This window comes from Phalacrocorax carbo, chromosome 15 (genome assembly GCF_963921805.1).
Source record: "Phalacrocorax carbo chromosome 15, bPhaCar2.1, whole genome shotgun sequence".
Lineage (NCBI taxonomy): Eukaryota > Metazoa > Chordata > Aves > Suliformes > Phalacrocoracidae > Phalacrocorax > Phalacrocorax carbo.
In genome coordinates this window covers 12,687,742-12,715,389 of record NC_087527.1, presented here as the reverse complement: position 1 = coordinate 12,715,389, position 27,648 = coordinate 12,687,742, and the positions used below count along the sequence as shown (strand labels likewise).

The 27,648-nt window shown below is 43.6% G+C and overlaps 2 protein-coding genes across 10 annotated transcripts in view; one reads left to right on the top strand and one right to left on the bottom strand.

Annotated features, from left to right (window-relative positions):
* Positions 1–5,054, top strand: part of RIMBP2 (RIMS binding protein 2) — a 158,582-nt gene extending 153,528 nt beyond the window's left edge. For 6 of the 9 annotated variants that reach the window (XM_064466415.1, XM_064466413.1, XM_064466424.1 and 3 more), the window contains 2 exons: positions 838–972; positions 3,424–5,054. In XM_064466415.1, the coding sequence (XP_064322485.1) occupies positions 838–972; positions 3,424–3,612 (324 nt within the window). In that variant the 3' untranslated portion in view covers positions 3,613–5,054. Of the gene's footprint in view, positions 1–837; positions 973–1,576; positions 2,699–3,423 lie in introns of those variants that run through there. The other 3 variants (XM_064466417.1, XM_064466416.1, XM_064466420.1) reach the window with 1 other exon arrangement.
* Positions 5,055–5,703: 649 nt separating this feature from the next.
* PIWIL1 (piwi like RNA-mediated gene silencing 1) lies at positions 5,704–27,387 on the bottom strand. The gene is made up of 21 exons (XM_064465869.1): positions 27,210–27,387; positions 26,528–26,616; positions 23,291–23,441; positions 22,436–22,561; positions 20,730–20,944; positions 19,525–19,646; positions 18,799–18,879; positions 17,666–17,863; positions 17,189–17,300; positions 15,117–15,237; positions 14,379–14,496; positions 14,107–14,221; positions 12,949–13,136; positions 11,781–11,853; positions 11,241–11,441; positions 10,831–10,934; positions 10,283–10,353; positions 9,608–9,761; positions 9,181–9,306; positions 7,919–8,066; positions 5,704–7,187 (listed from the first exon to the last, which is right to left on the bottom strand). Exons 2-21 carry the CDS (start codon positions 26,606–26,608, stop codon positions 7,071–7,073), a joined length of 2,622 nt encoding a protein of 873 aa, XP_064321939.1. The 5' UTR covers positions 26,609–26,616; positions 27,210–27,387; the 3' UTR covers positions 5,704–7,070.
* Between the last annotated feature and the right edge of the window lie 261 nt (positions 27,388–27,648).

Below are 27,648 nucleotides of genomic sequence, written 5' to 3'. Positions count from 1 at the left end.
GCCGGCCCGGCTGCAGAGCTGGGACATGCACCCGCCCTCCCAGCTCCTGCGGCTGTCTGGGCTGCGGCAGGACCCGAGCAGCTCCTGCGGCGCTGAAGGTGGCTCCCGCTCACCGCTCCAGCACGCTTTTTAGGGAGGGTTGTCCACACAGCTCAGAGCTGCCTCTGGCATTTTATAAGAAGTGATATTCGCCCCATCTAGTTTGCTGGAAAGAATGTGTATTTTGACCATATGTATCTAGGCAAACACGTGAAAGGCTTCTGTTGGGTAAGGCAGTTCATGTGGGTGAGAAACCGAGATCCAGCCAGTCCCTATGCTAAAGGGTTATTTGATTGAAATAAACCAATAGCAAAGCTCAGTAGTCTTTCAAGCACTAGTTAACCCATCATGCTATGTTGTAATTCCTTTAAGAAGAGCTTAGTCATGGGAGAGAACATTCCAGCATCACCTGCCCTGAACAGTCTCTCAAGTCGAGAGTAGCCACCAACCTGCATCTCAAACTTGCCCTTTCCATTTCCGCAGTGGCTTGGCCACAGAAAAGAGGCCCAGCGCTCTCTTTCACATACATTTCACATACATTTCACATTCACGCACTGGGCGGGGATTCAGGGCCCGCTTCTCCCCACGCACGAAGAACAGGGCTCATTTGCTCTCCGTTACTCACGCTAACGCTTGTGATCGCCAAGAGCGTGTAAGCGCTGCAGGGCCCAAGTGACCTCAGAGGGACGTTTCCTCTTCCTCACTGGCTCTGAAACAGTGAGAAGTGTTTCTGTGCCTTGTGGGGAACCCGCGTTTGCTTCAGGTCACACAGTCACTGAAATTCTCATCACGTTGCAGGGTGAACTTAACGGCCAAAAGGGGCTGGTTCCTTCCAACTTCCTTGAAGAAGTGCCTGACGACGTTGAAGTCTATCTATCCGATGCACCCTCGCGATATGGTCACGATACGCCGATGCGTACAAAAGCAAAAAGGGTAAGCAACCGGCTAAGAAACACTTAAATTTTTATTTTCCATTCCATTCTGTCTCATATATAATTTAGACTTTACGTTTAACATTTTAAACCCATTTGCCCATTTGCAAAATAACTTTCAAATGTAGAAAATGAACCGTAAAGGAAAAACGACCTCGCTTAGCCTTCCGCTAGCTCGTTACGTTTGTAAATGAAGGAACTAAATTCACCATTCGATCGCAGTCCCTGCGGTACCTCCAGTTACGTGTTGAGGTTAAACAGCTTTTCCCCGGTGAAAGTAGTGACTCCCTAATGCTCCTAACGTGCTCCTGCTAGGCGCAATATCGAGATGAAAGCAAAAGTTCTTGTGGACGAAAGGCCGGTACACGTGCTCCTTTAAATACGAGTTGTCAATGCAGCTGATTGACAGTGTTCACCTCTTAATCCTTACGACTTCCTGTTCCAACTGGCATTAGTTAATTGCCCAGAGACATCTCTTTTATGAAAGACTAATCATGTTTAGAGTATCTCATTATTTTTTTTGTTTTGTTTCATCACTGCAATACTTTTATATATTATATATTTTATATATATTTTTATTTCTTTGCTCATCTGCTTGGGAACAGAAGAAGAGTGTTCATTTCACACCTTAATAAGGCAATGTAGCCTTCACGTAAGTGAGCAACTGAAGATACCAATAGAGGTTTCAGTTAAAGCTACCTGGCTATCTAATGCAAGTCTTGAAACTTAATTGTGGGGGAAAAAAAATAAAATAAAGAAATATGTCTCCAAAATCCTTGGCCGCAGAAGAAGAGGCTGTATGCTCCTACTAGATCTAGTCGAGTCAATTTAGGTTTTTTTAGGAGACAAAGCCTTTAAAAAGGAATCCTTGGAAATAAGTCAATTAGCCCTCGCTTTATGAAGGTCAACGTTTGGAACATATTTCTTCATGAGCTCAATGTTTATGTCTACATAGAAAGGCGAGTTTGATGTCTAACTACCCTACAAACAAAAGCTGCATATTGCATTGCTAGCCAACCCGGGAAGTGAAAATTCCAAGCTCCTGTGTCAAGGGACAAGCACAACCCCCAACCCTTATGGCACGTACGAACGAGACAGCAGCTGATCCGCACCGCGGTTCACGAGGGTAGAGCTGGTTTTGAAACTCATGACGCTCAAATATAGCTACGCAAATTGTCTGCCTTAAAACGTATCTGCCGTGATCGATTACACCCCAGTTTGCCTAAGACCAGCTATTCAACAATTCGGAAAAAATCCCTTCATAAATTTACTCGGATTTTTCCTAGAAAGCGCACATTTGGCGTGCTGGCAGCTGTTTGGGTTACCAATGCAATAAAAGTCTCGGTACGAAACATGCAGCTCACTGAATGAATGCATTAGACTAAATATATGGTATCTTCAGGTGTACGTTGGGGTGCTTTACCAAGTTGGGGTTTTTTTCCATTAGAATTAGACCTTGATTTAAAATCAAAGTAGGCTTGAAGCCCCTTTGCTTAACTCACTGTTGCACAGCAAGGCAGGCAGTCGCCAACGCTTTAACTTGAGCCACGAGCTAACAGGGGTCCCCAGGGCGTGGATTCTACGACGAAAATATCACCTTAAGTGGCAGCATCACACTTTGTCAGCCGGGCGCTCTAGTTAGGGTAGGCTGAGTATACGTAGCTGTAGCATTTTCATTCAAGTGCTTTTGATGATTGAAAAAAAAAAGAAAAAGAAAAAAAATAAAATTTGCTGTTTAAAATACTTAGGAATGCTGTCATCTAACTGTCATACAAGTATTCACCGTCATTCAGCAACCTCATAGCTGCAGCACACGCATCAAGCAGTCAGGGTCTTTAAGCTTTCTTTGATTGCAATTAAGGTTCATTTTTGCTTTTTTGTTTGCTCGTTTCCTTTTCTTTTTCTTTTTTTTTAAGCCAGTGTGCCATCTTCTCAAATATGTACATAAAGTTTGCTAGCCGATTTTGAAGAAAAGGCATTTAAAGGACATTAAAACAAAAGTGATCATGTAGTGTTTGAAGTAATTACTTCTGAAAACACTTTGGGTTCTATAGATTGCTGATCTGTAGTGATTTACGCATTTATTTTTCTTAAATCTATAGCTAAAAGTATCCCTCTCCATTTTCGTACTATCAGAGTACCGAAATGGAAAACCAAGACCGGTTTTGTGGCTTTTGTGGCCAGAGCCACGGCAAACCAAGCGAATCCGACTCTTTCTCTCAAAAAGTACAACCAAACCAGGGCTCTATTGGCATGTTCGCTACTGTCTATACTTTTTCCCCAAAATCCTGTATTTTCCGTAAGCCCACGAGGTATTTTAAGCCACAAAGAGGACAGGAACCAGCCCTTTTGTTTAAGTGGGTAATGGGACAAGTGATGTTACCAACTTTCTTGCTGATAATAGCTTTTAAGCTTTCAAACATTCAATAAATTATAACAATGTACCTAATAGGTTCCTCCTGAGAATACAGGTACATCCCGGAGAGCACCATCCCCCACAGTTCATCTCCATTCTGGGTCACCTCCGTCACCTATGGGTTCTGGTAGTCCCGGGAGAGGCAGGGATATGTCCTCGAAAAAGAAAAAGGGGCTGCTTTCCAAAGGCAAGAAACTGCTGAAAAAGCTTGGTGCAGTGAAATGAGTCATGTTCTCCTGGACAACTTGTAAAGCTTCCAGTCTGTGTGGTTTGTTTTTGGTTTGGTTGTTTTTTTTCTTTATTTTTAAACGTCAAAACTAGGGCTTTCATGACTATGCAGTACAACTTTACCAAACCTTGGCGTTTTTAACTCTGACATCAATAGAATCATGTGAGCTGCTTAAGCAAAACAGCAAGAAAAAAGGAAGTGGATTTGTTGTGGCAAATATTTTTTTTAATAAAAAAAGTAAAAAAAAGGTGGGATTAAGACCCGAAGAACATGGTTTTAGTTGAAGTCAACTCAACGGCTGCAACAACATTGGACAAATCTCAGCCTTTAGTCTCCTTTAACCAGGAGTGGGGGGAAGAAAACTGTTCACCGATTCCTGGTTCGGAGAGCTCACCCCACCGTCCCTAATCGTTATCGTAAACAAAAATGGTCTTGAAACTCCTAGTTTAATCAGCCTTGATGTTTTGCCTTATTAATGCACAACGATTTGTACTGTCTAATAAATATACAGCGTATACTTTGTATGTACTGTGTATTCAACTGTCTTCATCTTCCCTAACACATGGTAATCTAAGATCAAGTACTATGTCACTGACGCCATTTGATGTCCGATGTAACTCCTGGGAGTTTGGAAGTGCTGTGCAAAACGCTTTGTCTGGTTTTTGCTTCTTTTTTTTTATTCTTTTTTTTTTTTTCCTCCTCAAAACCAAACCCTTTGTATCAATTTCTTTTGTCAGCATTGTCACTAAACTGAAATCGGATACAGTGTAAGTTACTCAGAGACTCACCCAGTTTCAACCATCCAACCTCCAGTTCTGGAGCTCCTGGTTCACTGGTCGAAATTACCGGGGTGGGGGGGAAGGACAAAACAAAAAAAACCCCAAACAACCAAAAACTCCACAACAAAACACCCGTAACTCCCCAACGTTTTTCCCCGTGGAGGTACAGTCCTACGTTAAAAGGCATTTTCATATTGCTGATGTCAGATTCAAGATAAAGTGCACGTAAAAGGTGAAAAACTGTGTTCCACACCCAAGCCGTAGCCAGTAAAAAGGCTGCAACAGGCGATAATCAAACGTTAATTGCAATATTGGCATCTCGAGAACCACCTTACACCGTGATGGCAGTCATTGGCTGTTACTATTTTGTAATTCTTGTCCATTTGTAAATTGTTTTTACTGTTTATACATACTTTTCAGACTGCCTTTCTTTTTGTAATTTATGGAAGGTTTATAAATGAATGATCAAAGCTTCCCCATTGTGTCTTCAGATAATAATGTAAATTACTGTAAGATACCGTGTGCTAGATTATAACATTTAATTAAGGAAAATAACTGGCCTAAAGTTGTGGTAAAGTACCGTGTGGGTGTGTGCATGTGTACAACTGTTGTGTATTATATTTTATATAAATAAATCATTTGATATTTTGTAGAGTGCAGTACGTTCCATGAATCTGCTGTATCGGCTGCTGGCGTGGGGAGTTGGCCCGCCCTCCCCTTCTGGGGGCTGGGCACGAAGGGCGAGATCCGCGCCCCGTAACCACGGAGCGTGCGGGGACAACCCCGGCGCCCGCGTGGAGGGGGAGCGGGCCGCGGCGGCCCATTCCCCCCTTCCCACGGCCCTCGAAGGAAGCGGCTGCACCAGCTCCTTTTCTGTTCACCGCACGGAACCCGAATCAGGTCTGAGCAGATCAGAACGACTGCCCGTGGCAGGCGTAAGGGAGAGAAACACAAAACGCTACGTAGGGGATAGGGAAAGCTACTGCTGTACGACATCAGAAAGACCAAAATCCTTGCCTAACCCCGCTTTGTCTCTCTCCATTACAAACATCACACAGAAGTTGGTGCAGTTCTCTCAGCCTAGCAAACACAAAAACCCGAACTGAGTACAGGTTACAGAGCTCCCTCGGTTTTCAGAGCTGCTCCAGCTGCTGAACCAGTCACATAAAGGCGCCTCGTGCACCCGCGGGGCTCCAGCCGCCTTCCCGAATGGCGAGCGTCACCCTGGCGCGCGTCACACAGTTCGCCCAAAGCCCAGCCTTGACGTACGTGCACAAATACACCTCACACAATCAAACAAGCAAGGCGTTCGGCGACAACTTTATTTAAATCTTGCAAAGAAAAGGAACAAGGTTCACAAGTTAGTTTAAAAACCCAGCACCAGTCCACATTCTTCCATATGCACTAGTTTGACTCTGCCCGGTAACACAAAAACCTGAAATCGCCTCCCACCAACACAGCTGCCGTTTGCTTTGCAAGTTAAGCTGCTCCCGCGGAACGGGTGCCAGTTGAAGTCTCAGAAGTACGACACAAACGAAGGCCGAAGCACTCCCTGGCACTTGGAGCCGCATAACCAAAAATCCCCCATGAAGAGTAAAACCTCCCCTCCTTTGCACATCAATCAGTGCACTGCTATTCTTTGATGGAAATTATCTTCCTCCTTTAACGAGCATGCAGTTAAACAATGTCAACCAAGAAATTCAGTTCATTCCAGTTACGAAGCTGCAGTTGGCTGAAGCACCGGTTTACTCACGCCATCAAGTAAACATGAAGTTACAAGGCTAAGCCAAAGCGTGGCAATAGGACAGCCCAGGGCCAGTGACGCAGCCCCTGCAAGCGCGCTCAAGCTCAAAGGCGTCGCTCTCTGCGGAGAGCGCCGTGCAGCCTGAGGTAAGAGCGGTGCTCCCGCAGCTGCGAGGCGGCGCAGGAACGGCTCCGCCTCCGGCACGCATCCCCGAAGCTCCGGCAGACCCCGAGCTTCCTCCTCAGCTGTGCAGCTGGAGGCGGTCCCACCTCGCTTCCCGCCGCTCCGAGAGGCACAAGTGAGCACAGGGCAGCTGCCAGCTGGTCCGCACCTCGCTTATGCGGGCAGGCGTTAAAAACCCTCCCACAGGTTTTGCAGCACTACGCAATCTTAAACCAAAGCCCTGATAACCAAGAACGGCTGACAGCCTCTTTTTAAGGTATGAAATAGTTTGGCAGACAAAGTTTTGCCCTCATTTGAACAGCTGAGAAAAACAAGGAAGCAACAATCGTGTTTTGAAAATCAGAAGTGTAATGTGCTAACTAGAGAAGTTTGGGGTTTGGTCTGCATAACTATCTTGTATGCTAAAATAATTCTGTGCAAGACTTCCCCAAAACATAAATAAGAACAACTGATCATCTCTTGTGAAGAATCCCAGAAACACTTCAGTAAATAAGTATTAAAAAATAATATCACATTGTTTCTGTAGCAAGCAGTGACCTATTCAAAACGCAGACCTGCCATCTCACCTTCTGCTACAATGGAGTTCCACAACTGCACGTGCTCCTTAGCCCATACATGGCTCTTAAGAACAAAGGAAAAAAAAACCCAAAAGCAAAACCAAACCCCAACACAAGCCACACAAACACCCAGACAACTCTACGTTCCCTAGAAAGGGGCTGCACTATTGTTTTCAGCTGGTAACTCAACTTCAAAGGTAGTAAAGTCGGTCTGAAAGCAGCAGGTTTGGTTCTCTGTGAATACTCTGACCGACAAGGAAAGCCAGTTTATGAGCGTATTGGCAAGGAGCAGGTACTCTGATAACACCCTGCAGAAGGAAAAAGGGAAAAAAGGAATTATTTCCAAGTCATTTCAATAAGCATGCATTCACTGTAACAGAGAGCCCTGGGATTCAAAAGTTTGGATACATGTAACATTTACAGACCCTGTAGTTTGTGCAGATTTATGAAGATAACCTCACATACACTGAACACACCAAAAAAACCCACACTTTATAGAACAGAGGCAAAATCCTCGCCAACTCCATTCCCCTGCTCGCCCCAGAAGAGTGTCTCAGGCAGGTTTACATTTGACGCTGGATCTCACAGCATCAGGGTGCGACGGGGGGGAGCATTTCCGAACTGACACATGTAGGGCACGCCTCAGGCCTGTGCTGACCGCGGAACGCAACAGAGGCAGCCTCGAGGCAAGTGGAGGAACACGGCTCCATCTCCACACAAACAATAATTACTTCTGCAGGTACGGAACAATCATTTCGGTGTCGCTTTTGACATAGAATTTGGGAACGATACTCCAAACAACAGGAGTTTTCTAGTGGGAATAAATATCAAAGTAATCTCCAGTCTTGAGGGAGATCACATAAGTATAAAACGTCTGGCTCTCAAACCACCGCTCTCAGTCAAGAGGCATTCTTGCAGGCTCTTTGGGTCTGCATGGGTGTTTTTAGGGTACCTGTTCCTACCTCCTTGTGGGTTGTTACTGCATAGCAACACACAATCTTAGAGGACAATATTCTCACTTCCCAGAGGACGCACTTACCGACCAGTTATAGTACATGTGGCAAAGTTTGTAGGTTAAACGCTGCACGTGATCTGGTTTCAGCTTGCTAGTGTCATAAATTACGTTATAGTGAGTGGGTGCAACACAACCATTTCTCACTGCCTGGCTCACGATGAAGAAATCATACCTGTAACAGAAAACACAAAACCCCAGAAGTCCACTACAGAAAGGGCTGTTTTTCTTAGAAAAATGCAAATCCTCACAATTTTGTGCTACTTATTTTCTTCAAGTCACTTTGTGCATATTGAGTAAACCCCAGAAGTACACTTATGCTTTGGTCACAAAATAATCAGCTTCCTCTACTTCTCAAAGGCCAGGAGATCCAGAGGAGCGTAAGTGATCTCACTGTACGGAACAGGTCGTGAGACCGTGAGGATCGTAACCATCATCGCGTGCAGTTTTCTTTCCTCCTGACCACCACCCCGCACACGCACTCAGCTTACACTGCTCATCTACCCCAGCACCCTGCGCCACGTATGGGTGTTTGTCACCAGTGGCACCACTTGGGACACCTGCAGCAAGCTGGTAAAACACAAAAAAGGAAAGGCAAACACCCCAGGGGAGCCGCGCGCTGCCACACAACCGCTTTGTTCCCTGCGCGCTCAGCGCTCGTGACCACAGTCGAGCCCTTCATCGTTCGCACTTCCCACATTCCTGGCCTGCGGCTCACAAGCGTGGCTTGCAAACACGGTCACTACTAATAGCAGGCGAGGGAAGTCGGCGAGATCTGTGCACGTGTTCTACCCACGCGCATCACTACGGCTCCGAGTCTTCGCCTGGTGCCTTCCCAACCGCCACAGAGCGCTTCCAACACTTGCTCACGAAATGCACCCGTACAAAGTAACGACGTCTGTGGGCAAGGTCAGAACTGTGGCCTGACAGAATTTGATTTCAGTAAGGACAGTCGGGCAAGCCTACCGTTAGGCACGCGTTCGGTACTAAACCTTTGCAGATCAACAAAACAAAACACCAAAAAGTGAAACTCACAGACACGTACTTAAAGCACACACAGTACTCTGATACTTACTTAAAGCTTTTATAATATTCTGAAATATACGGAATAACTGCATAATGAATTCATAAAATTTAAGCTTCTCCGTTTCCTTCATCTACACATTCACTACAATTTCTTTTCAAAGGGACAGAAGGGCGGCAAGATTTCTTCTACCTGATCTCATGGTCAATTTAACATCGCACACATTTCCTTTATTATCAGACGTGTTACCTCTCTGCTAACTTACCACTCTGGTCTGGTGACCTCCACATCGACAACAGTGCCAGGGGGTGGGTTTTTCAGTGCTCCACCAGACTGTGCAAAGAATCTGGTATTCACTCGTTTCTTCACAACTATCACAGTAAGTCTCGGGCTAAATTAAAGGAAATAAATGAAAAGAAGAAAAAAACCACAAAACTATCCTGAAAAACTGCACGGAGGGCATTTCAGGAGCAGACTGGATACTCATGTGGCGTGGGTACTGGAGACTTTTCCTGTTCTACCACAAGTTAGGTATCCCAAATCACATAAACAGTCATCAGAAAAGCAGTTATCTGAGCTGAAGTAAAAATAAATGAGGAAGAAGACACAATCTTCATCTGTCACCACTTTTTGTACCCCAGTGTGCATTCCTCTCACGGTATAAAAAAGGGGGTTGGTGGAAACAGGCTTACTTGTAGTCTTTACCGACACTCTTCAAGCAATCCAGAAATTGAGGCACTTCATAATTAACCAAAGTGTTTAGCTGTCCATCTCCTACACCATCACGATACACAATAATACGAGAGGGCAAATACTTATTCCACTTGAACCAGTCTCTTAGAGCAGCTTAAAAAAAAAAAAAGAGTAAAAGCTGTTAGCTACAATGACAATTCGTTCCAAAACAAAAAGGGATTTTTATTACTGGAAAAACAGCAGTAAGTTTTGAAACCTGAGGTCCGCAATCTTTCAGTAACCTGAAACAGGCAAGCATCGTGATACACAAACGTTACCTGCAAAGAGAATCCTGGTTTACCTGCATACAGACACAAACAGAGAACTGAAGGAGACTCTCTCTTCCACTGGCCTCTCACAGCAAGGAGCTGTCATCCTTCAAATCCGTCTCCTTTAAAGCATTCTTTGAAGTGCACTGATTAGCAGTATTTCATTGTTAAGAAATACGTGAATCAATGAAGGAACGTACACAACATGCTGTTAGTTATCAGCAATATTTAACACTGTATTTTTAATCTGTTTTTAACTAAGTGCAAGTCGGTAACGCCTCAGGGCAGCTGAGGAGGCATGTTCTGAGGAAGCTAAATTGCCATTCCTCAGATCTGCCTCAACGAGAGCAGAAACCCTTCCCTTACTTTGCAAGCAGGCTTTGAGCCCATCCACAAGTTCTTGCCCACGACCCTGGACAGCACAGCGCGAGAACCACCTGTGAAGAACAAAACAAAAGATGACCTTCAAAGCATTTCCCAGGCTTCCTCCAGCAAAGTTATTTTTTTTAACAGCTACGACCAGTCAGTCTTCATGACGATTGTGGGTCAAGGCAGTCAAGCAAGAGTCAGTGTACCACGAGCGTATTTCCCTCGCAAAGCCCCTGTGGCAGACAAACACCTTACCACCACGTGCAATTCCTCTCGAGCAAAATGCTTTCACAGAAGTCAGCACAAAGGGAGAAGCGCCTGCCACCCTGGTGTCCTCTACCCACCCCAGCCCGTGCCCCCTCTCCCAAGCACTGAAAGGACAAGGCTATTCCTTAAGGGATGCCATGGGAAAAATAGTTCACAATATGTAGTTCTTATTAACACCGTACAGCAAATCAACGTGGATGCTGTCATGATGGCCAATCATTTTTCAATTATGGGAAAGATAAGATTTTCTTTTTTTTCCTCTAGCATTCAAACCTTACCGTGTCATTGTCTGGTTCAGGCTAGCGACAAACCCTGCGATTGACTGTTTTCCAGATAAAGTATCATGGTAACAATCAATTCCCACAACCATCACCTGTTTCAGCTTCAAAGGAATCAACACAGAACACGTATTAGTAGGTGAAGACATGCCAAAGCACCTACGATCGCCCCCCCACAGCGTAACTACATCTTGACATAAGCTGAATGGTCCCAGGACACTTAAGTAAAGCACGGGCACTGAATTCCTGAATTAAATGTCTCCTTACATCATACTTGCCTTCATGCCTCTTCTCACAGACACAAAGCAAACTACACAAAGAATACTCAGTTTTCATTCTGGGGACAAAGGCTTGCTTTTTAAGTAAGGCTCAATAAAGAAAACGGTTACCATTAAAAAAAAATTACTTACTGGGATCTCGACACTCCAAAGCTCTCCGCCCATTTTACAGTTCATTTGTAAGGCAATTTTTGTTGCTATGGCCATAGCAGTCTGAGGCTTGCTTAAGGTGCGAGCAATCACACACTGACTTGGAATGGGACAATCTGTACATAAGTATTTCTTGATAGCATCATACTTATCCTTTCGGGAACTAGACAAAACACAAACTACCTTTAAAGAAAAAAAAAAAGTGTTTTTAAGCAGCTGCATTTTCAGATTTGTGTAACAGTTGTAGTTCTTTAGGAAAAATTTCTTATGCTCAAGAGAAATACTCAAGTGTTCACAGTGAAGGAAATACCTGGAAAGCTTCAGTGCCTATGCTTCAGAGCCAAGTCCAAAGGCTCGTTCCCAGGATGCTTGCAGTTAGTCTGGGTTTGATCAGCGGCATGACTAGGCATGCAGGAGATTCTCAGAAATAAGACTCTTGGCTCCTAAGTATGAATCCCACTCGTCTTAAACCACTAATTATAGAGATCAACTTGATTTGAAATTATGGATTCAAATACTTACTATGTTTGTGTCAGGGGTGATACTTTGCTGTAAAACCCTTAAATAAGCTTCTGTTCTATCATCTACTTCAATCCTGAAAAGGAAGAGAAAAAAATGCTTACAGAAGAAACAACTAACAGCTATTGAAACTTTAGCAAAAACATAAATGCTCATTATGCATCAGTACTGCATCATGTGTCACATTTATAGCTATCAATAAACATACAATATTCACACGCTTTGAAGATTAAGAGGAATCATCCCCAACTTTGGCTTCCAAGAGCAATGATATTCAAAGTTAAAAGCAAGCACAGGTACTCAAAGGAAGATATTTGCAATGAGAACAAATTAGAATACATGCAAAGTCAGCAAGAAAATATATATTCCTTCTTGTCTTGCATACAGCTCCACTTGAGAAGGCTTTGCTCAGTGACTATACATCTAACACTGTTTGGCTTTGGCACACTAACCCCCAGCAAAAGATCTCACAAATGAAAGTACAAGTAACAAAATCAGTCGCTAGAGAAAACTGAACAATTTGCATACTAAAAGCAACTTAGTTTTAAGCAAAAATCTCACAGAAGTCAGTGGTGTGACATACTGCACTATCTCCTCATTTCACAGACCGAGCACGCTGTGGCGTAACCTTGGCAGGCAGCTGAGCACCGCGTGGCTGCCCACTCACCACCCCCGGCCCAGTGGGATGGGGGAGAGAATCGAGGGAAAAAAGGGTAAAATTCATGGGTTGAGATAAAGGCAGTTTAACAGGACAGAAAAAGAAGGCAAATAATAAAAGAATATAGAAAATAAGCGATGCACAATGCAACCGCTCACCACTGCTGACCAATGTGCAGCCCATCCCTGAGCAGCGATTGCTGCCCCCCGGCATGATGTCATATGGTGTGGGATACCCCTCTGGCCAGTTTGGATCAGCTGTCCTGGCTGTGTATGCTCCCCTCCCATTTCTGTGCCCCTGGCAGAGCACGGGAGGCTGGAAAAGTCCTTGACTAGTGTAAGCACTGCACAGTGACAACTAAAACATCTGTGTTATCAACATTGTTCTCATGCTAAATCCAAAACACAGCACTGCACCAGCTACTAGGTGGAAAATCAACCTATCCCAGCCAAAACCAGGACGACCTTAGTAATTATAAAATGATTTTCCCATCAGCTTTCTAAAGACACTTACATGGTTGCCTTGTTCATTCTGATTCCCATAGATGGTGTGACTTTAAACAGATTCTGAAGTAATGTGTTAGCAATATCATAGTTGCGCCGTGTGTATACTAATAACCAGTTGTCCAGAGGCTTTGCACAGATCAAGGGAGCTCCCCTAGTTTCCTTTGACCAATCAGCAAACTGAGGATTGTAATCAAACTGTAAATAAGAGATGGGAGAGAACGAAAATCAGCACCCTACCAAACAAACTATACCACAACCAAGTCCCGACACGCTTCAGGAACAGACTGTAACACTTCTGCCTACAACAAATGAATTGATTTGTATCTGTTCTTTTATGGCTATTGTCACTAATTTAAAATAAGCTCTACCTAGCCCTTCCAAGGAATCCTACGCTCTTCAAATGTTTCATAGTGATGCAAATATACTTATGACTTTTAGCCCAGATCCATTATTGCTATTTGCTGCATATTTTGTGTGCTACAAAGACATAGCTGTTTATGTATTGACTTATTTTCCTCCCATCATTATTTTTAATAAGGTAACTGCTTGAGAAAAATAGAAGTATTATTATAAGGAAGTTATCAGATCTTTCCAATAATAAGAATAAAACAAGCTTTACCAAACACACAGATACAGCACCTTGGTCTGTGTAGAATGCCCTTTTCCATCCAGCATCCACCCAAAACAAGAGACCCCTACTACAGAGCAAATATATAACATTTTATAACAATCTGGGGCTTATTTGAAATCTAAGCTATTTATACTGGAAAGTCATCCCACTGCTGAGTGAACAGATGCCATATGTGTTCTATATACTGAACTGAAATTAGTGGCTTTTCATTTGAAAGCCTTGGTATTTTAATAAAGTAGTTAGAAACATCCCTAGTCTCCCAGTTTGTGTATCTGAAACGACTCCATTTAGACAGAGGGGCACTTTTGCAAAGCAGACACTATTGTAACGCAAGCCAGAAAAATCTTCAGGTGTTTCTAAACAGAACTTGTAAACAATTTAACAAGTTTGCCAGTCTCCTGTTTGGACAAAGACTTGTGTAAAACGTTTTCTCTCATACTAGCCGTTGGTTTATAAATGATGGATTATTTCCTTCCTTAAGAACTTGCTTCATCAGTGAGAGATCCAGAAGATTTTAGAAGTCGTTTTATTTACCATGTTTCCTGATTGAAGGATCTTTTCTCCTTGAACAACTCTCCCCGTAAAGGATAATAAATTAGAATCAAAGCTTAATCCCCAGTCTCGGAGTTCCTTCTGAACATTGTCATCCCTGTTTAAAGACAAGATTTAATTTAAAAGAAATAAATTTGTTCTTGCTGAGGCTTCTTTTTTAAAACCAGTAAGATTTCCAAAGTTTGTTGCAAAAAACCAATTATCTTGCAAATTTGCCATGATAAAGAAGTACAGAAGATATTACGGTAGCCTACTTTTGGATGTAGTCAACAAGTCTTCTAATTTCACGTTGCCTTTGCTCAGGTGGCAGTCGTGTATGAATAGCCAAGTCTTTCATCATATTAAAATCATTACGCATCTTCTCAGTTAATCCTGTCAACAGCAAAACCTTCTTCTGAGTGTGGGTTAGACTAAGGACTAAGAAAAGTGAACTTGCAAGTCCTGCAGATTAGCTACACATGTACTGCAGACACGTAAAGCTGTGTCAGTAGTAACCAAGGTTTTCAGTTGCTCCCTGTATGTACGTTCCCATCTGCATAGAAAGAAAATCTCTGGATTTTTGCACTTGAGAGGAAACCACACAAGACACACAGCTCTTTATTTACACTTCCAAACCACAACAAAACAGTACCGAGATGGACAGGTACTGCTAGTGCAGAGTGAGTATCTCAGAGGAAAATACGTATTTTACAAAATTATCAATTCATAGTAAATTTCTCTTTTTCAACAGAAGTTCTACCACCAAAAAACTATGAGTTATCAGCGGGCCAATACTGAACACTGTACATAGAGACTATGCAACACCAAAACCCCTCAAACTTTTCAGCCTCAGTTAACGATCTCATCTTTTAGCTACAAAACTCGTTTCTAAACTCACATTTATACAAACAAAACCTTTCTGTTCAACTTGGCAAGAGGCTGCTGCCAAACTACCAGTTTCAGGAGTGATTATGGTTTGATAGGTGCTTTGATATGACAAAATGCTGCAGTACCTGTTAGGAAGCACAGCTCTGGAATTAGAACCACAGGTCCTGGCATCATGTTTCCTCTCTTCCTCTGAGACTGACTGACCAAGACAGGCTGGTTCAGGTCAGTAATTTCTTGATTATATTGCTGTATTAGAAATATATTTTGTACGTTAGTTTATTCATAACAAACACTCAGTTTTCTTAATAATAATGCTCACTTTAGAAAATTACTATTTTCCCTAAAACCAAGAAAAACAAAACAAAAGCAACCAGTTCAATTCAGTTAGCACATCTAACTTCAGAGAAACTGGTTTTGTCAGAAAAAGTCCCCAGAGGAAAGCACTGTTCTCTCTCTTGCTGCCATCAAATTATTGACTTGTAAGATACAACAGAAACAATGCTCCTGCCTTGCTCAAGACAGTATCACCCACAGCATCTAACTCAAGATTAGGATGCTCATTCCAGTTCAGTAATGGACAAGGTTCCTGCCCTACTGAGCAATTTAATTCAAGATATCATAAGAATTAAACAAGATTTTAAGTGAAGTTTCTGAAATTCAACCCTCCTGCAACCTTTCCTTGGATCTGGCAAGAGCTGGTCTGTCTTGCAGTCGCTAATTTAGTTTAGAGGGGGGAAAAAAACCCAAGAACCAAACAGTTGAAACTGACATGCAGAAAAAGATTTCACAATTACAGTGGTGGCCTCGATGGTAAAAGACATGTACGAAAGACATACATGAACCTTGTTTCAAAGAACCAAAAGCATCAAACAGTAATTTCTCTGAAGATGACTGCCCATATATTCTACCTCCAGTAAATTATCAGCATGGCTTGCTGAGGGTACACTCTGCCCCAGCATCCAGATCATAAATGATGACGTCAAACAGGACTGGATCCAGCACTGGCCTGGTAGCCCCAGGCTAGTTACTGGCCTCCAGCTCCACACAGTGTCACCAATCACCTGGGCCTGCCATTCACTCACCCCACGGCTGGCTCACATAGCCCACGCTTCACCGGCTTCTCTACGAGGACCTTGCAGGAGACGGTGTCAAAAGCCTTACTGAAGTCTGGGTAGACAATATGCACTGCTCTCCCCTCCTCTACCAAGCCAATCATTTCCTCATAGAAGTTTATAAAGTTGATCAAGCATGACTATCCCTTGGTGAAGCCATACTGACTACTCCCGATGACTTTCTTGTCATTCAGGTGTGTGGAAATGGTTTCCAGGATTAGCTGCTCCATCACCTTCCCAGGGATCAATGTGAGGCTGACTGGCCTCTAGGTCTCTGTGTCATCCCCGTTGACCTTTGAGACAGGAGTGACATTTGATTTCCTCCAGCACTTTTCCCTATCACCACCATCATCCAGTTATTATTGACATCAGCCTCACAATGACATGAGCCAGCTGCCTCAGTTACTTGTAGCTGCAACCCATCAGGGCCCATGAACTTAGGAATGCCTAATTTGCTTAAGTATTCCCTGATCTGATTCTCTTCCACCAACAGAAAGTCTTACTTGCTCCAGACGCCCCCCTGCTCTCTGTGGCCTGGGAATCCTGACGGCGGTCTTGCTAGTAAAGACTGAGCTGAAGACAACATTCAGTACCCCACCTTTTTTCCAGGGTCACCAGGGGCCCTGCCTCACTCACAGAATGTAACTAATTGTTCCCTACTTTACCTTTTGCCATTTTTGTACTTACAGAAACCCTTCGTGTTACCTTTAACATTCCTGCCCACATTAAATTCCAGTTGGGCTTTGCCTTTCTTAACCAACGTTGCCGTATTCCTCCAAGATTACCTGTCCCTGCTTCCACCTTCTCTACACTTCCTTTCTGAGTTTTCCCAGGAGCTCCTTGCTCACCTCTGCAGGCCTCCTGGCATTTCTGCCTGACCGATACTCATTGGGATGGACTACTCATGCTGAATCATGCTACACAGGTTACTTACTGCTCTCAGATTACAGAGTATCCACTAAAAATAAAATTCTATTAAAGAAAATTATGAATTACAAATCCATGCATCACAAGTAAACCTCTAACAACGCTCTAACATTTCTAGTTAAAGCGTAGTGCGCACATGGACAGTTAAGTTTCCATACCCTCTTGTAGTAGTCCACGTAGCTGATCTCAGAACCATCTGATTTTCTAAAAGTACACTGTGGATTGGCATCCCAGTCGATGTCATCAACTCTGTATGTTCTGTTATTGTACCTAAATAAACAATTTCGTTAGTTTTTTTTAATTCTTGAACAGAAAAGAAATAGAACTGCAGGACAAAAAAGTTAATACTTGTGTAAGTTGACAGTTTTGCTCTTAACAGCAGCAGTAACTTCAAGTTTTCAACTGTAACAGGCCATCAATTCTACTATAAGCTAAAGTGTAACAAAACCCCATGTAACTGGAACTAATCCAGTATGTACTTCCTGCTTCTGTAAATGCTGTCACCTCGACTTGTTTGCTAGCTTGACAGTGATACCATTTTCACCCTTTCTGATGCTTCACTGTATACTTCAGGACATGGAACATCCAAAAACATAAACAGATCTCTAAGACAACAAGAGTCCAAAGAGACTTACTTTGTAAGGACAACTAAACCTATCAGCTCTTTAGCACAGGCATCTCTGAATCTTTGTTCTTCGACCTGGTAATACAGGCTGTACATAAAATCTAGCACAGTTTCACTGCGAAGAACCTTATGGCTCACATCTGTACATAACATAATGCTTTCCTCATACTGGAGGATAGAGCTTGTGAAGCCCGGCCAAACCATCAACCTGTCAAAAGAGAACATACAGAACCTTAGTGTGCTTTAAAGCATCTCTATTCTCACCCCTTGAGTTACTTCAGTCCGCTACTTCCCCAGACAGTAGAAAGCAATCCAGACACAAAGAAATCATTATCCAAACATAAACAAGCTCCTCGAGGTTAACAAAATTAAAAATATTTTAAATGCAGGTATCTTCAGTCAATTTAAGATTAAAAAAATTATTTATTTAATGATGTAGCAATGTAACTGAAGTGAAAGAAAGGATGCCTCAAAACCTAAGAAATCCATTGCATGCTCTTAGTCTTAAATACCAAGTGTATGAGTATTCAAGATGCTTTAAAGAGAAAGACCAACAGTTTATCTAGTCGAACACTGTCCAGTTTCTTCCACTAACCAGGCTATGTCACCTAGGTTAATGGCAAGGAGCATACCACAGCTGTGTGATGGGGCCCCAGTCAAACTCAAGCTCCCCAGCTCATACAACAGGCCCAGGGACAGCCAGAAGGATGAGCCACGTTGTCCCCGCTCCCTGCTGGGACCCCCTGCAAGCCAGAACAGCTAGCAACAGGCGAGTTCCACAGCTACCTGTCCAGTGGGTGTGGCCAGCTATGAATTGACGTGGCAGATTAAATGGCCTTCTGAATGAAGGCTGGACAATCCCTAACTTCAGAATTCAAGTATTCAGAGATCTCAGCCTTACAGACATTTAAACAAGGTTTCTGACACTGGAGTAAAATGTAATAGCAGAACACACACTGGTGAAAAGTAATGAGATCTTACACAGAGAAGAAACAAAGTTAGGAAGACATGGTCTCATGCTTCCTGGCAATACCAGTTTTTAAGTCCATGGTTTTATTACAAAATAAATCACCAGAGCAGTATCAAAATATCAGCCTTTCTCCCTGCACCCCTCCTAAACCCGAGTACCCTTTTTTGCCAAACCTGTGATTAGGGATGCTGATTGGGTCACTGGGGTTGTAATAATTACGTCCAATCTGCTGTAAATTCAACATCTTCAAAAGCCTAGAAGTTGAAATATGAATGTCATTTACAATATTATTCAGTTTATCAAACTCTGCACAACCTCATTTTTTGTTCCTCTGACTACATGAAACAGTCACAAACGTGAACTTCTTGTTAAACTCAGTTTAGAAAGGCCAAGGACACTTATTAATGATGATCAGTTGAGAGTAAGTTAGCATACAACCCAACCCTTCACCAGCCAGCTGAAGGTAGCAGTTTAAACAAGCTACATTTCAGATGAACCAGGTAGTCCAGGTACCAAGGTTAAGTGGAAAGATTACAGCAAAAATAAAAAAAGTAATTCAAGGTCCTGCACTACTATTTGCTTTAAGAGGCAAATCCAGAGACACAGAAGGAGGGCAGAGATAGGACTAACTGCCCACAACAGTCAGCACTCCAGTGTGAATCTGCTTGCTCAAGGAAAAAGGTATGAACTCATTTCACACTAACACGTGCCAGAAACATGCATATAACTGCACATTAAAACATCACCAGATGTGGTTGGCCACAGAGTAATGGTACCTACAAAGGCTTAAAAATTTACATTTTTTAATACTGATTTATAGGCCATTCTTCAGAGAGGAAAAGCTTAAGTGAGATATGTCTTTATAAGAAGTCATTCTAAAAATAACTTGGACAGCAAACCTTCTAAAAATGATGTTGTAAAACTGCAGACATGTAGGAGAAGTAGGAGGCAACTCATTAGTCAACGTGATCGTTATCTTCACATCCTCTCCATTTCGAGTCCTACTAAACAATTCTGTAACCTGAGAAAGCGAAGTCAGGTTAATAAGACCAGACGCAAAGAGGGCTCTATCTGGACTTTGTACCATTAATATTGAATTGGACTTGTACATTAAGATTTTAAGTAATAATTCAAGACTTAGCTGAAACAGGAATTGGATTTCCTACTATGACAGTAAACTACAACATGAAACGTTTTGTTCATTTGGATGAAAACAGCTAAAGTAGTAGAACAGAGGCCATCCCCACAGAAGCTGAATTCAAGATGAAGACAGGGAGATCACTTTCCAATGACTATCATGGGAAGAGGACTCAACTTGAGGAAATAAACTTAGTATTAGGCAATTAATATATATTTAGTTACTAGTTCAGAAGACAAACATTAAAACACACAGTGAAAACATCTTCCCGCTCTCTTTTTCAGGCTGAATTCCACCCTGGATTCCTCTGTCATCGTTGTCCCGTCAGCACCACTGGTCACACCCAGGCCCTTTGGCGAGGCACTGAGCAGCACGAGGGGTGGGCGGGGAGGCAGGGGTTACCAGCAGTACATGGCATTTGCCCTCTGCCACTCCCTTCTCAGATTTTTCTGCTCTGGCAACTTTTCCCCCTTTTTCAATACACAGAGATGCCATCAGCTTCACTGACGGGCTCAGCTTTGTTCTTTAGTGGGTCCATTGTGAAGCCAGCTGGACATGGCTGTGTACAGCACAGTGTGGCAGCCCCTAGCCTCTTCCCATAGGGGCCACCCCAGACTCCCCAGCAACCAAAACCTTGCCATGTACACCAAATACATCCACCCTTTCAACTATGCTGGATGTTAAGTACAGAAGTTATGAAAAATAATAAATAAATAATACTACTAATAATGTCTGTACTATCCACTTGAGTGCAGAGGATTATTCTAGCTTGCAGAACCTCAGTATTAGAACCAGAAGTTTACTACCAAATTTCTCTACACAAGCAAATTGTCTTATAATAATATATTCAATCCAACTAAATGTTGTTCATGGGACATCAATTCTCTAACCCAGATCAGTAGAAGAAACAAAAAGCATCACAAAATGCAAGTCAATAAAAAATAAAATAGCCTTCTCACATCATACCTTGTTCCCCAGTTTTTTTGGCAAGAATAATATTGATCCATCAAATGCATGTGTCTTCCCAATTAGCACTTCATGCTGAAAAAGCAAAGCTGATCGAAGACGGCGTGCTTCCATCTCAGGATTATAGCCAACATGGTACTGATATAAAGCCCACTGGGGTCGAGACGTCAAACGAAAGTAATTTGTAGTTAACTTTATCATAACACCTGAAGAACCTAAAATGAGAGGCAAACAACCCAGTAGTTAGAAAATTTTACTGGTTTATACTAATGCAGCAGCCTGAAGAAATTTTAAAAGCCTAAGGCATTCAGACAAAGATTAGTGGTCAGTTGTGTTCAGCAACTGTTGTAGCTCAGTAAGCTGTAGGAAATGCTCACGCAGGCATAGTGTTACTGTAGACGCTCACCCGCTTATTACAGCTTTTTATAATCCCTTCAGTTGTCAGGAAAACTCCCACGTCAAATGAGGTAAGCGTTTAGACCAGTAACCTGTTTCCCAAAGGATTAGTACCAGGTACTAGAGAGATGAATTTCCACCAAAATATAAACTTCCTTTCTTTACATGAATCATAAACATAGAACAAAACCTAGAAGAGTATCAATCACTAGAGATACCCACGTTCCCATCCACATGTGACAAGATGACATTTCTTTTGGTATTTCAGGATTTTTCAAATAAACACACAAAAACGACAACAGTAAGAACTAGATCCAGATCACTGACTCATTTAAAGTATTTCTTCCTTGGTTTTTTTCATGTCTCACTTCAATTTCTTTTAGACTTAAAGACAAAAGTCTAATACAAGAAAACCACATTGCAGACAATTATGGATCATTCATTTAATTTGGTTTTCATTACTCATTTTTTCCTATCTGAAATACAACACCCCAGATGAAAACAAGAAAAATCCTACCACATATAAAGTGTGTATATCATACTTGAAAACTGTACAAAGCTGTAAAGAAAAAAACCAAACGCCAGCAATACAGCTGCCTACTAAGTGCTGCAAGCCATGATCTAGCATCAGCATAGCTCTAGACAGAAAATCTAGGACAGAAAGAAAATCATACTGCTTCTGGCCCAGAGCAACTTGAGCAGACCTAAGCCCTACCATTCCTGGGCCCGTGGCACGCTCCAGTCATCATTCAGTTATGCACCAGCAGACTACAGTTGCTGTTACATTGTTGGGATGTCTCACAGAGCCACTTGCAATACAAACTATTATCAGCACACAACCTGCACTGCTGAACATTAAACCGGCTGCATTCTAGCAAGAAGGCAGGACCATCATGACAGCCTCCTTTTACTTCTTTTCATATGCATGATTTCACCTCAAAGAAGCGTATCACCTTTTATTTAAACTAAGAAGTTACTTCAGAGGAGGTCTCAAATTCCACATTTATTAAGAGATCTTTACAAATTTATTAGGTCAGTGTGTTACAAACCTACAGTCCTGAAGACTCCTGCCTGAACTGGACATCAGGAACACACAAGGATCATCACTTAGGTCTAAACAGTTGCAATTTAAAATGCTACACAGCCCTTTGGCCACAGCCATGCCATCTTACTGCTCTTCCTCAGACTTTTTCTAGTACACAATGAAGATGTTTAAATTTGGCTCTCTAGGGGATGCTAACAGCAGAAAAAAAGCAAAACTATTTTTCACTTCAACATGCTTATATCTCTATAGTCTGATCTGAACGTACCAGTTTTTGATTCCTGTACATGTTCTATGGCTTGCCGAGTGTTTACTCCGAGGTCATGGAAATCTCTACGACGTCCACCCCTATCTGCTAAAGACAATTCCTGAAATCCTGCTGAAATCTGTAATCCTGTTTTGAAATTGAGGAAGAAGAAGAATTACAATCAAGTTATGTATACAAATAAGAATACAATTCTATTTTGAAAGTCAGATATCTATAAAACTAAGAAATTATGAAATGTTAAGTTTCAGCTTTTGCTACGTAGTAAATTCTCTTTAAAAGTAGCATTTAGATAAGACATAGCTTCCTAAGATTTACAGACAGTTAACTAGCAAACAAACAGAACAGCTCACTAGCCAGTTGAAAAAAAATACTTAAACCCTTCAAATGAGTAATCTCTTCTGCAAATACAGGGAGGGCAGGTATTTCATTTCAGCTCCAGTTAGCACTGAAATGTTTAAATACACCGTGATGCAAAATAGGTAAGAAAGTTTAGTTTCCATATTAAGATTCAAGAAACACAGCGAAGTATCAAAATTAAATTTACTATTACTATTCATGCAGTTCATTGCACCAGCTGCTTTCTAGTAGGTTTTTTTAAACTATTTTGACAGAGGAGATGGTACAGGTGGAATACAGCACACTTCAAGTAGTTTTCAAAATTCCTGGTTCAGTTATAGAGCACCTTAGAATGACAATACCATCATCACAAGGGTACGTACAGGGAACTTTTTCAAAATTAGATTTATTAGTAAGATTTGGAAAGAAAAATTAGAAATACAGTCTAAAGAATGTCTTAACTGCATTCTCTTCAAAACACTGCTCTTGTGAGCAATGAACTTTCGCACCCTTTCTGACCTTCTGGCCTTCCCCCGTTCGAGCCTCGCGGAATGTTCTGAGGGCCCCTCTGTCGCCCACGGCCACCAGGTCCTTCTGATACCGAGGCAGGAACACCTGGCTGCTGAGGCTGCCGACGGCCAGGTGGCTGACTGGGCAAGGTCTGTTGAACCTGCAACAGTTGGGAACAACCCTTCCTACCGCAAGTGAAGAAACTGCACACTTCCAAGAGTACAGCAAAACAAAGTCACTAACCAAGTACAGAACACTCAAATACTCAAGGGTAACAGTACGTAAGGTTACATCTTTTTTCCTATACTAAGTAGCAGAGTTACTAGTCTGTACTTCAGACTCCAAAACAATGGGGTTCAGGAAAATTTTTTCTCTCAGTTAATATTCTTTAACTAGTAGTAAATACAAATCTTCTCCTTCCAAGCCCTAACCAAAATTTCTGGACTTCTCATTCTTAACAACCCCTCTGATACTTCAAAGTAGCTAACTAATTATTTTATAAAAACAGCTTTTGTAATTTTGTTGTCTACTGAATCATACAGAAACACGGAATCATTACAGTTAGAAAAGACCTCTAGAATCATCAAGTCCAACCACCAACCCAACACCACTGCGCCTCTAAACCATGCCCTGAAGTGCCACGTACACACTTTCTTTGTACACCTCCAGGGATGGTGCCTGCACCACATCTCTGGGCAGCCTGTGCCAATGCCTGACCACTCCTTCAGTGAAGAATTTTTTCCTAATATCCAATCTAAACCTCCCCTGACACAGCTTGAGGCTATTTCCTCTCATTCTATTGCTCATTACCTGGGAGAAGAGACCAACCCCGCCTCACTACAGCCTCCTTTCAGGCAGTTGGAGAGAGCAATAAGGTCTCCCCTCAGCCTCCTCTTCTCCAGGATAAACAACCCCAGTTCCTTCAACCTCTCCTCATAAGACCTGCTCTCCAGACCCTTCACCAGCTTTGTTGCCCAAGAAATAATAATAAATAATTAATAATAAATAATATTAAAAAGCGACACGCCTGGCAGAACTGCAACGCACAACCTTCAGCCACTAGCAATCCCACAATTCAGAGATTCATGTTACCGGATTGCAGCCTGCCCCACAAGTTAGCCCCACCAGGAGCAATCAAGTTCTCTAAGCGTAAGCAAGAGTCCAGTATCAAGGATGACGATGAAAGCTGAGCTCGAGAGCCAGCCTGACTCTGCCTTGGCCTACAACGCAGCAGTAGGAACCCCTGACCCAGTGTCACACAACCTGCCAGCAATCCAGTCCTGGAGTTCCTCTGCTCCTTTGCTCTTGGAGCTCTCGGCACGTCTTGTGATTCCCATACGCACATTCTGACACCGAACACAAGATCCATAACTGAGCAGGCCTCTCTGTTCTTATACGCTCCACCTTATTTTTACATGTTAATATCTGTCAAAAGCATACCCTCTAAGAAGCCTGTAAATACCCATAAGCACTACTGCAAAGACTGAACATACACAACCCTAAAGAGTATATGCAAAAAGTATCAGAGGCCAGTACTATGGCAGTAACAGCACATTGTCACAAGTTTTGAGCTCCCTGTAGTGTTTATAAGAGTAGTTCAGGAAAGATGAGTTCTGCTTTGCCTCTCCCACCGATATTACATCCTCTCCCCTGAAGGAAGTGGGCATGTCACCCACACGGACTCTCCAGTCCAACAGCTAGATACTGAGCTCTGCTGTCCTGTGCTACCATATTCCTCTCCCATCCATTAAAGGATGAGAGCAGAGCTCCACGTCAAGTCGTAACCTGAACCAAGAGATCGTGCTGGGACAGGGGTCACTGTACAGGTGTGGGGAAGGGGGTTTTCAACAGTTCTGTCCTTCATAGAATCACCAGATAATTCAGGCTGGAAGAAGAAACCTGAGGAGGTCTCTAGCCCAACCTTCTGCTCAAAGCAAGGTCAGTCCCGAGGTCTGATCAGGTTGCTCAGAGATTTATCCCATCTCCAAGGACACAGCCTGCACAACCTCAGTGGGCAATCTGCTCCATTGTTTCACTCTCCTCAACATGGAAACATTTTTCTTTATGTCAAGTCAAAACACAAACCTTGCTTCAGTTTGTGCCCACTGTGTCTCATCCTCCCACCATGCACCACTACAAAGAGCCAAGCTCCACCTTCTCAGTGTTCTCCTTGGAAGCTGCAGTCTCCACATTGGGAAGGGCTTCCCAGGACTGGCCAACCTATCCTGTTTCCTACCTCTGCAGCAAGAAAGTTTCACAGGGTTGTGAGGACATTAGTAAGGAACCCAGACTCCTTTAAACCTCACTAACTCTTTTTGATAAAAACCTCAGTAGTAAGAACTTGACGTATTATGATACCTCTGTGTCAGTCCAGTGTAGAAGTCAAATGATATGGTTCACTTCTACAATACATGGCTGGTTGTTCCCATCTTCCCCTGCAATACCCCCACAGATTACGTTCTCACCTAAGCTGAGTGCGTGCCTAAGCCCTCATTTCCCAAACATCTAATATAAACCCTCTTCTTCACTCCACAACCTCTTTTCAACATGTCTTTGGAAACACTTCTGGAACTAACCCTCCTGAAGGCAGATACATGCAGTCTGTGCAGTAGAATGGTGGCAACCTACAGAGGCAAAAAAGCCAAAACAGACTTTTCTCCACTCAGACTGCATCAATATTCACAGCCCATGTGAAGTACCTAAGCCTCACCTTTTCCTTTACTACCCTCTTCACCCCGGCAGGATATTGGTATCACCTCCTGACTTTTGCTGACAATTCTATTCAAGTCAAAGAGACCAAGCTGGAAGGAATCATGTCTCTTAGATTTATAAATTCAGTTGCAGGTTCAAGAGGTGCATCAATGCTACCGCCAATACAAGACACATTTCACTGTTTGAGGAACAGAACAGCAAACTACCTTCTGTCAGCATTTAAACTCATCTGACATTGGCAGGAAACTGACCAGGGATGCTCCTCCAGCCTAATCAATTCTCAAATGAAAGATGAGTGCTACTAACTGACAAATTTGAGGAACCGCTTTAAAAAGTCTCCAGGGGTGTGGCACTGGCTGCAGTTTGTAAAAACACAGAAATTTCCTTAATTAGAAGGTGTTAATATAACTGTACACCTGATACAATACACACATATATATCATCTAACATATATATCTCATAATAAGATAGGAAATAGTTGAGCTATGACATTTCAAAGCCTAGCTGTGCTAATTAAAAAGAGAACTAACTTACAGACGCAGCTCCAACAGAAGGAATGGCAGCCTCCTGCGCTGGAGGTCTTCCTCTTGCTCTGGCTCTAGCTCTTCCTGTCATCTTCTCTTCTAAGACAAACCAACTTCAGCATTAGCATTCAAGCTTCTCCTCCCCGTCCTTACTCCAACAAATATTACGTGGAACACTATTGCATTTGCCCTTGTTTAATTTCAACTGTTTCAGTAAAATACATTCTCCTCTGCCAACCTCCCTGCTCTTGGATCTCCACACTACCACAGACACAACAGGTAGTGTGGGAAGTCATGGTTCTTCTGGTCAATTTTGAACTGACTAGCACAACCCACCACAAATTCTGAAGCTGTGAAGAAGGGCAACTATACGGGAGAGCATGGCTGGATCCGCAACCTCAGCCAAGTATCACTGGGGGCCTACTGATGTCACTTTCAGGTTACCCTTGAGACTCAGTCCGGACTGATTTGTTACGCTATGCAAGGGGCAGGGCACCGTCACGCAACGCACAGGCCAAGCCCTGCCGCCCGGGCAGCTCCCGGACGGTGCAAACTCGCCCCCCAGACCTGTCCACCCTCTCCCCCCGCAGCGACCCTTGCCTCTCCGCCAGCCCCGAGCACTTTGCGGGGCCCAGACCCGCGCCCAGAGGCGGCCCCGCTCACCGCCAGCCCTGCCGCGCCCTCGGCGCTACCTCAGCGCGCCCCGAGCCGCGGAGGGACCCTCCTCCCGCCCCGGCGAGACGCAGCAGGCCGCCCTCCTCACGCCGCCACGCGCCGTTGCTCCCGCCGAGGCCACGAGCGCCGCTCACAGCCGCAGGTGCCCGGAGGTGCCCGCAGGCGCGCGGACCCCGCTCGCCTCGCGACGACTTACCGCCCGCCCCCGCTCCCTCCCACCCCTCAGGCCGGCGCAGGCGCGCAGCCCCCGGGCGGCACGCGCTGGCCGTGCGAGGCGGGAACGCCCGCTTTCCCCCGATTGGCTGGTGAGGCCCCCGCGAGGCCGGTGGTCGCGCGGGGCTCCCGCTGCTGCTCCCGCCATCGGGCGGCGAAGGGAGCCGGCGCTGTTCTGCAGGCGTGGGGGCCGGGGGGCCTCGGCCACCCCACACCCCCCCGGCCACCCCAACCCGGCCGCGG

Bases quoted from the DNA above. Each gene is read 5' to 3' on its own strand.
- PIWIL1 (XM_064465869.1), bottom strand. From the start codon at position 26,608: ATGACAGGAAGAGCTAGAGCCAGAGCAAGAGGAAGACCTCCAGCGCAG. The intron at 20,945-22,435 runs GTACGTTCAGAT...CTCTCATTTTAG, and splicing joins TGTACAGGAATCAAAAACTG to GTTCTTCAGGTGTTATGATA. The intron at 11,442-11,780 runs GTAAGTATTTGA...TTTTCTTTAAAG, and splicing joins TCACCCCTGACACAAACATA to GTAGTTTGTGTTTTGTCTAG.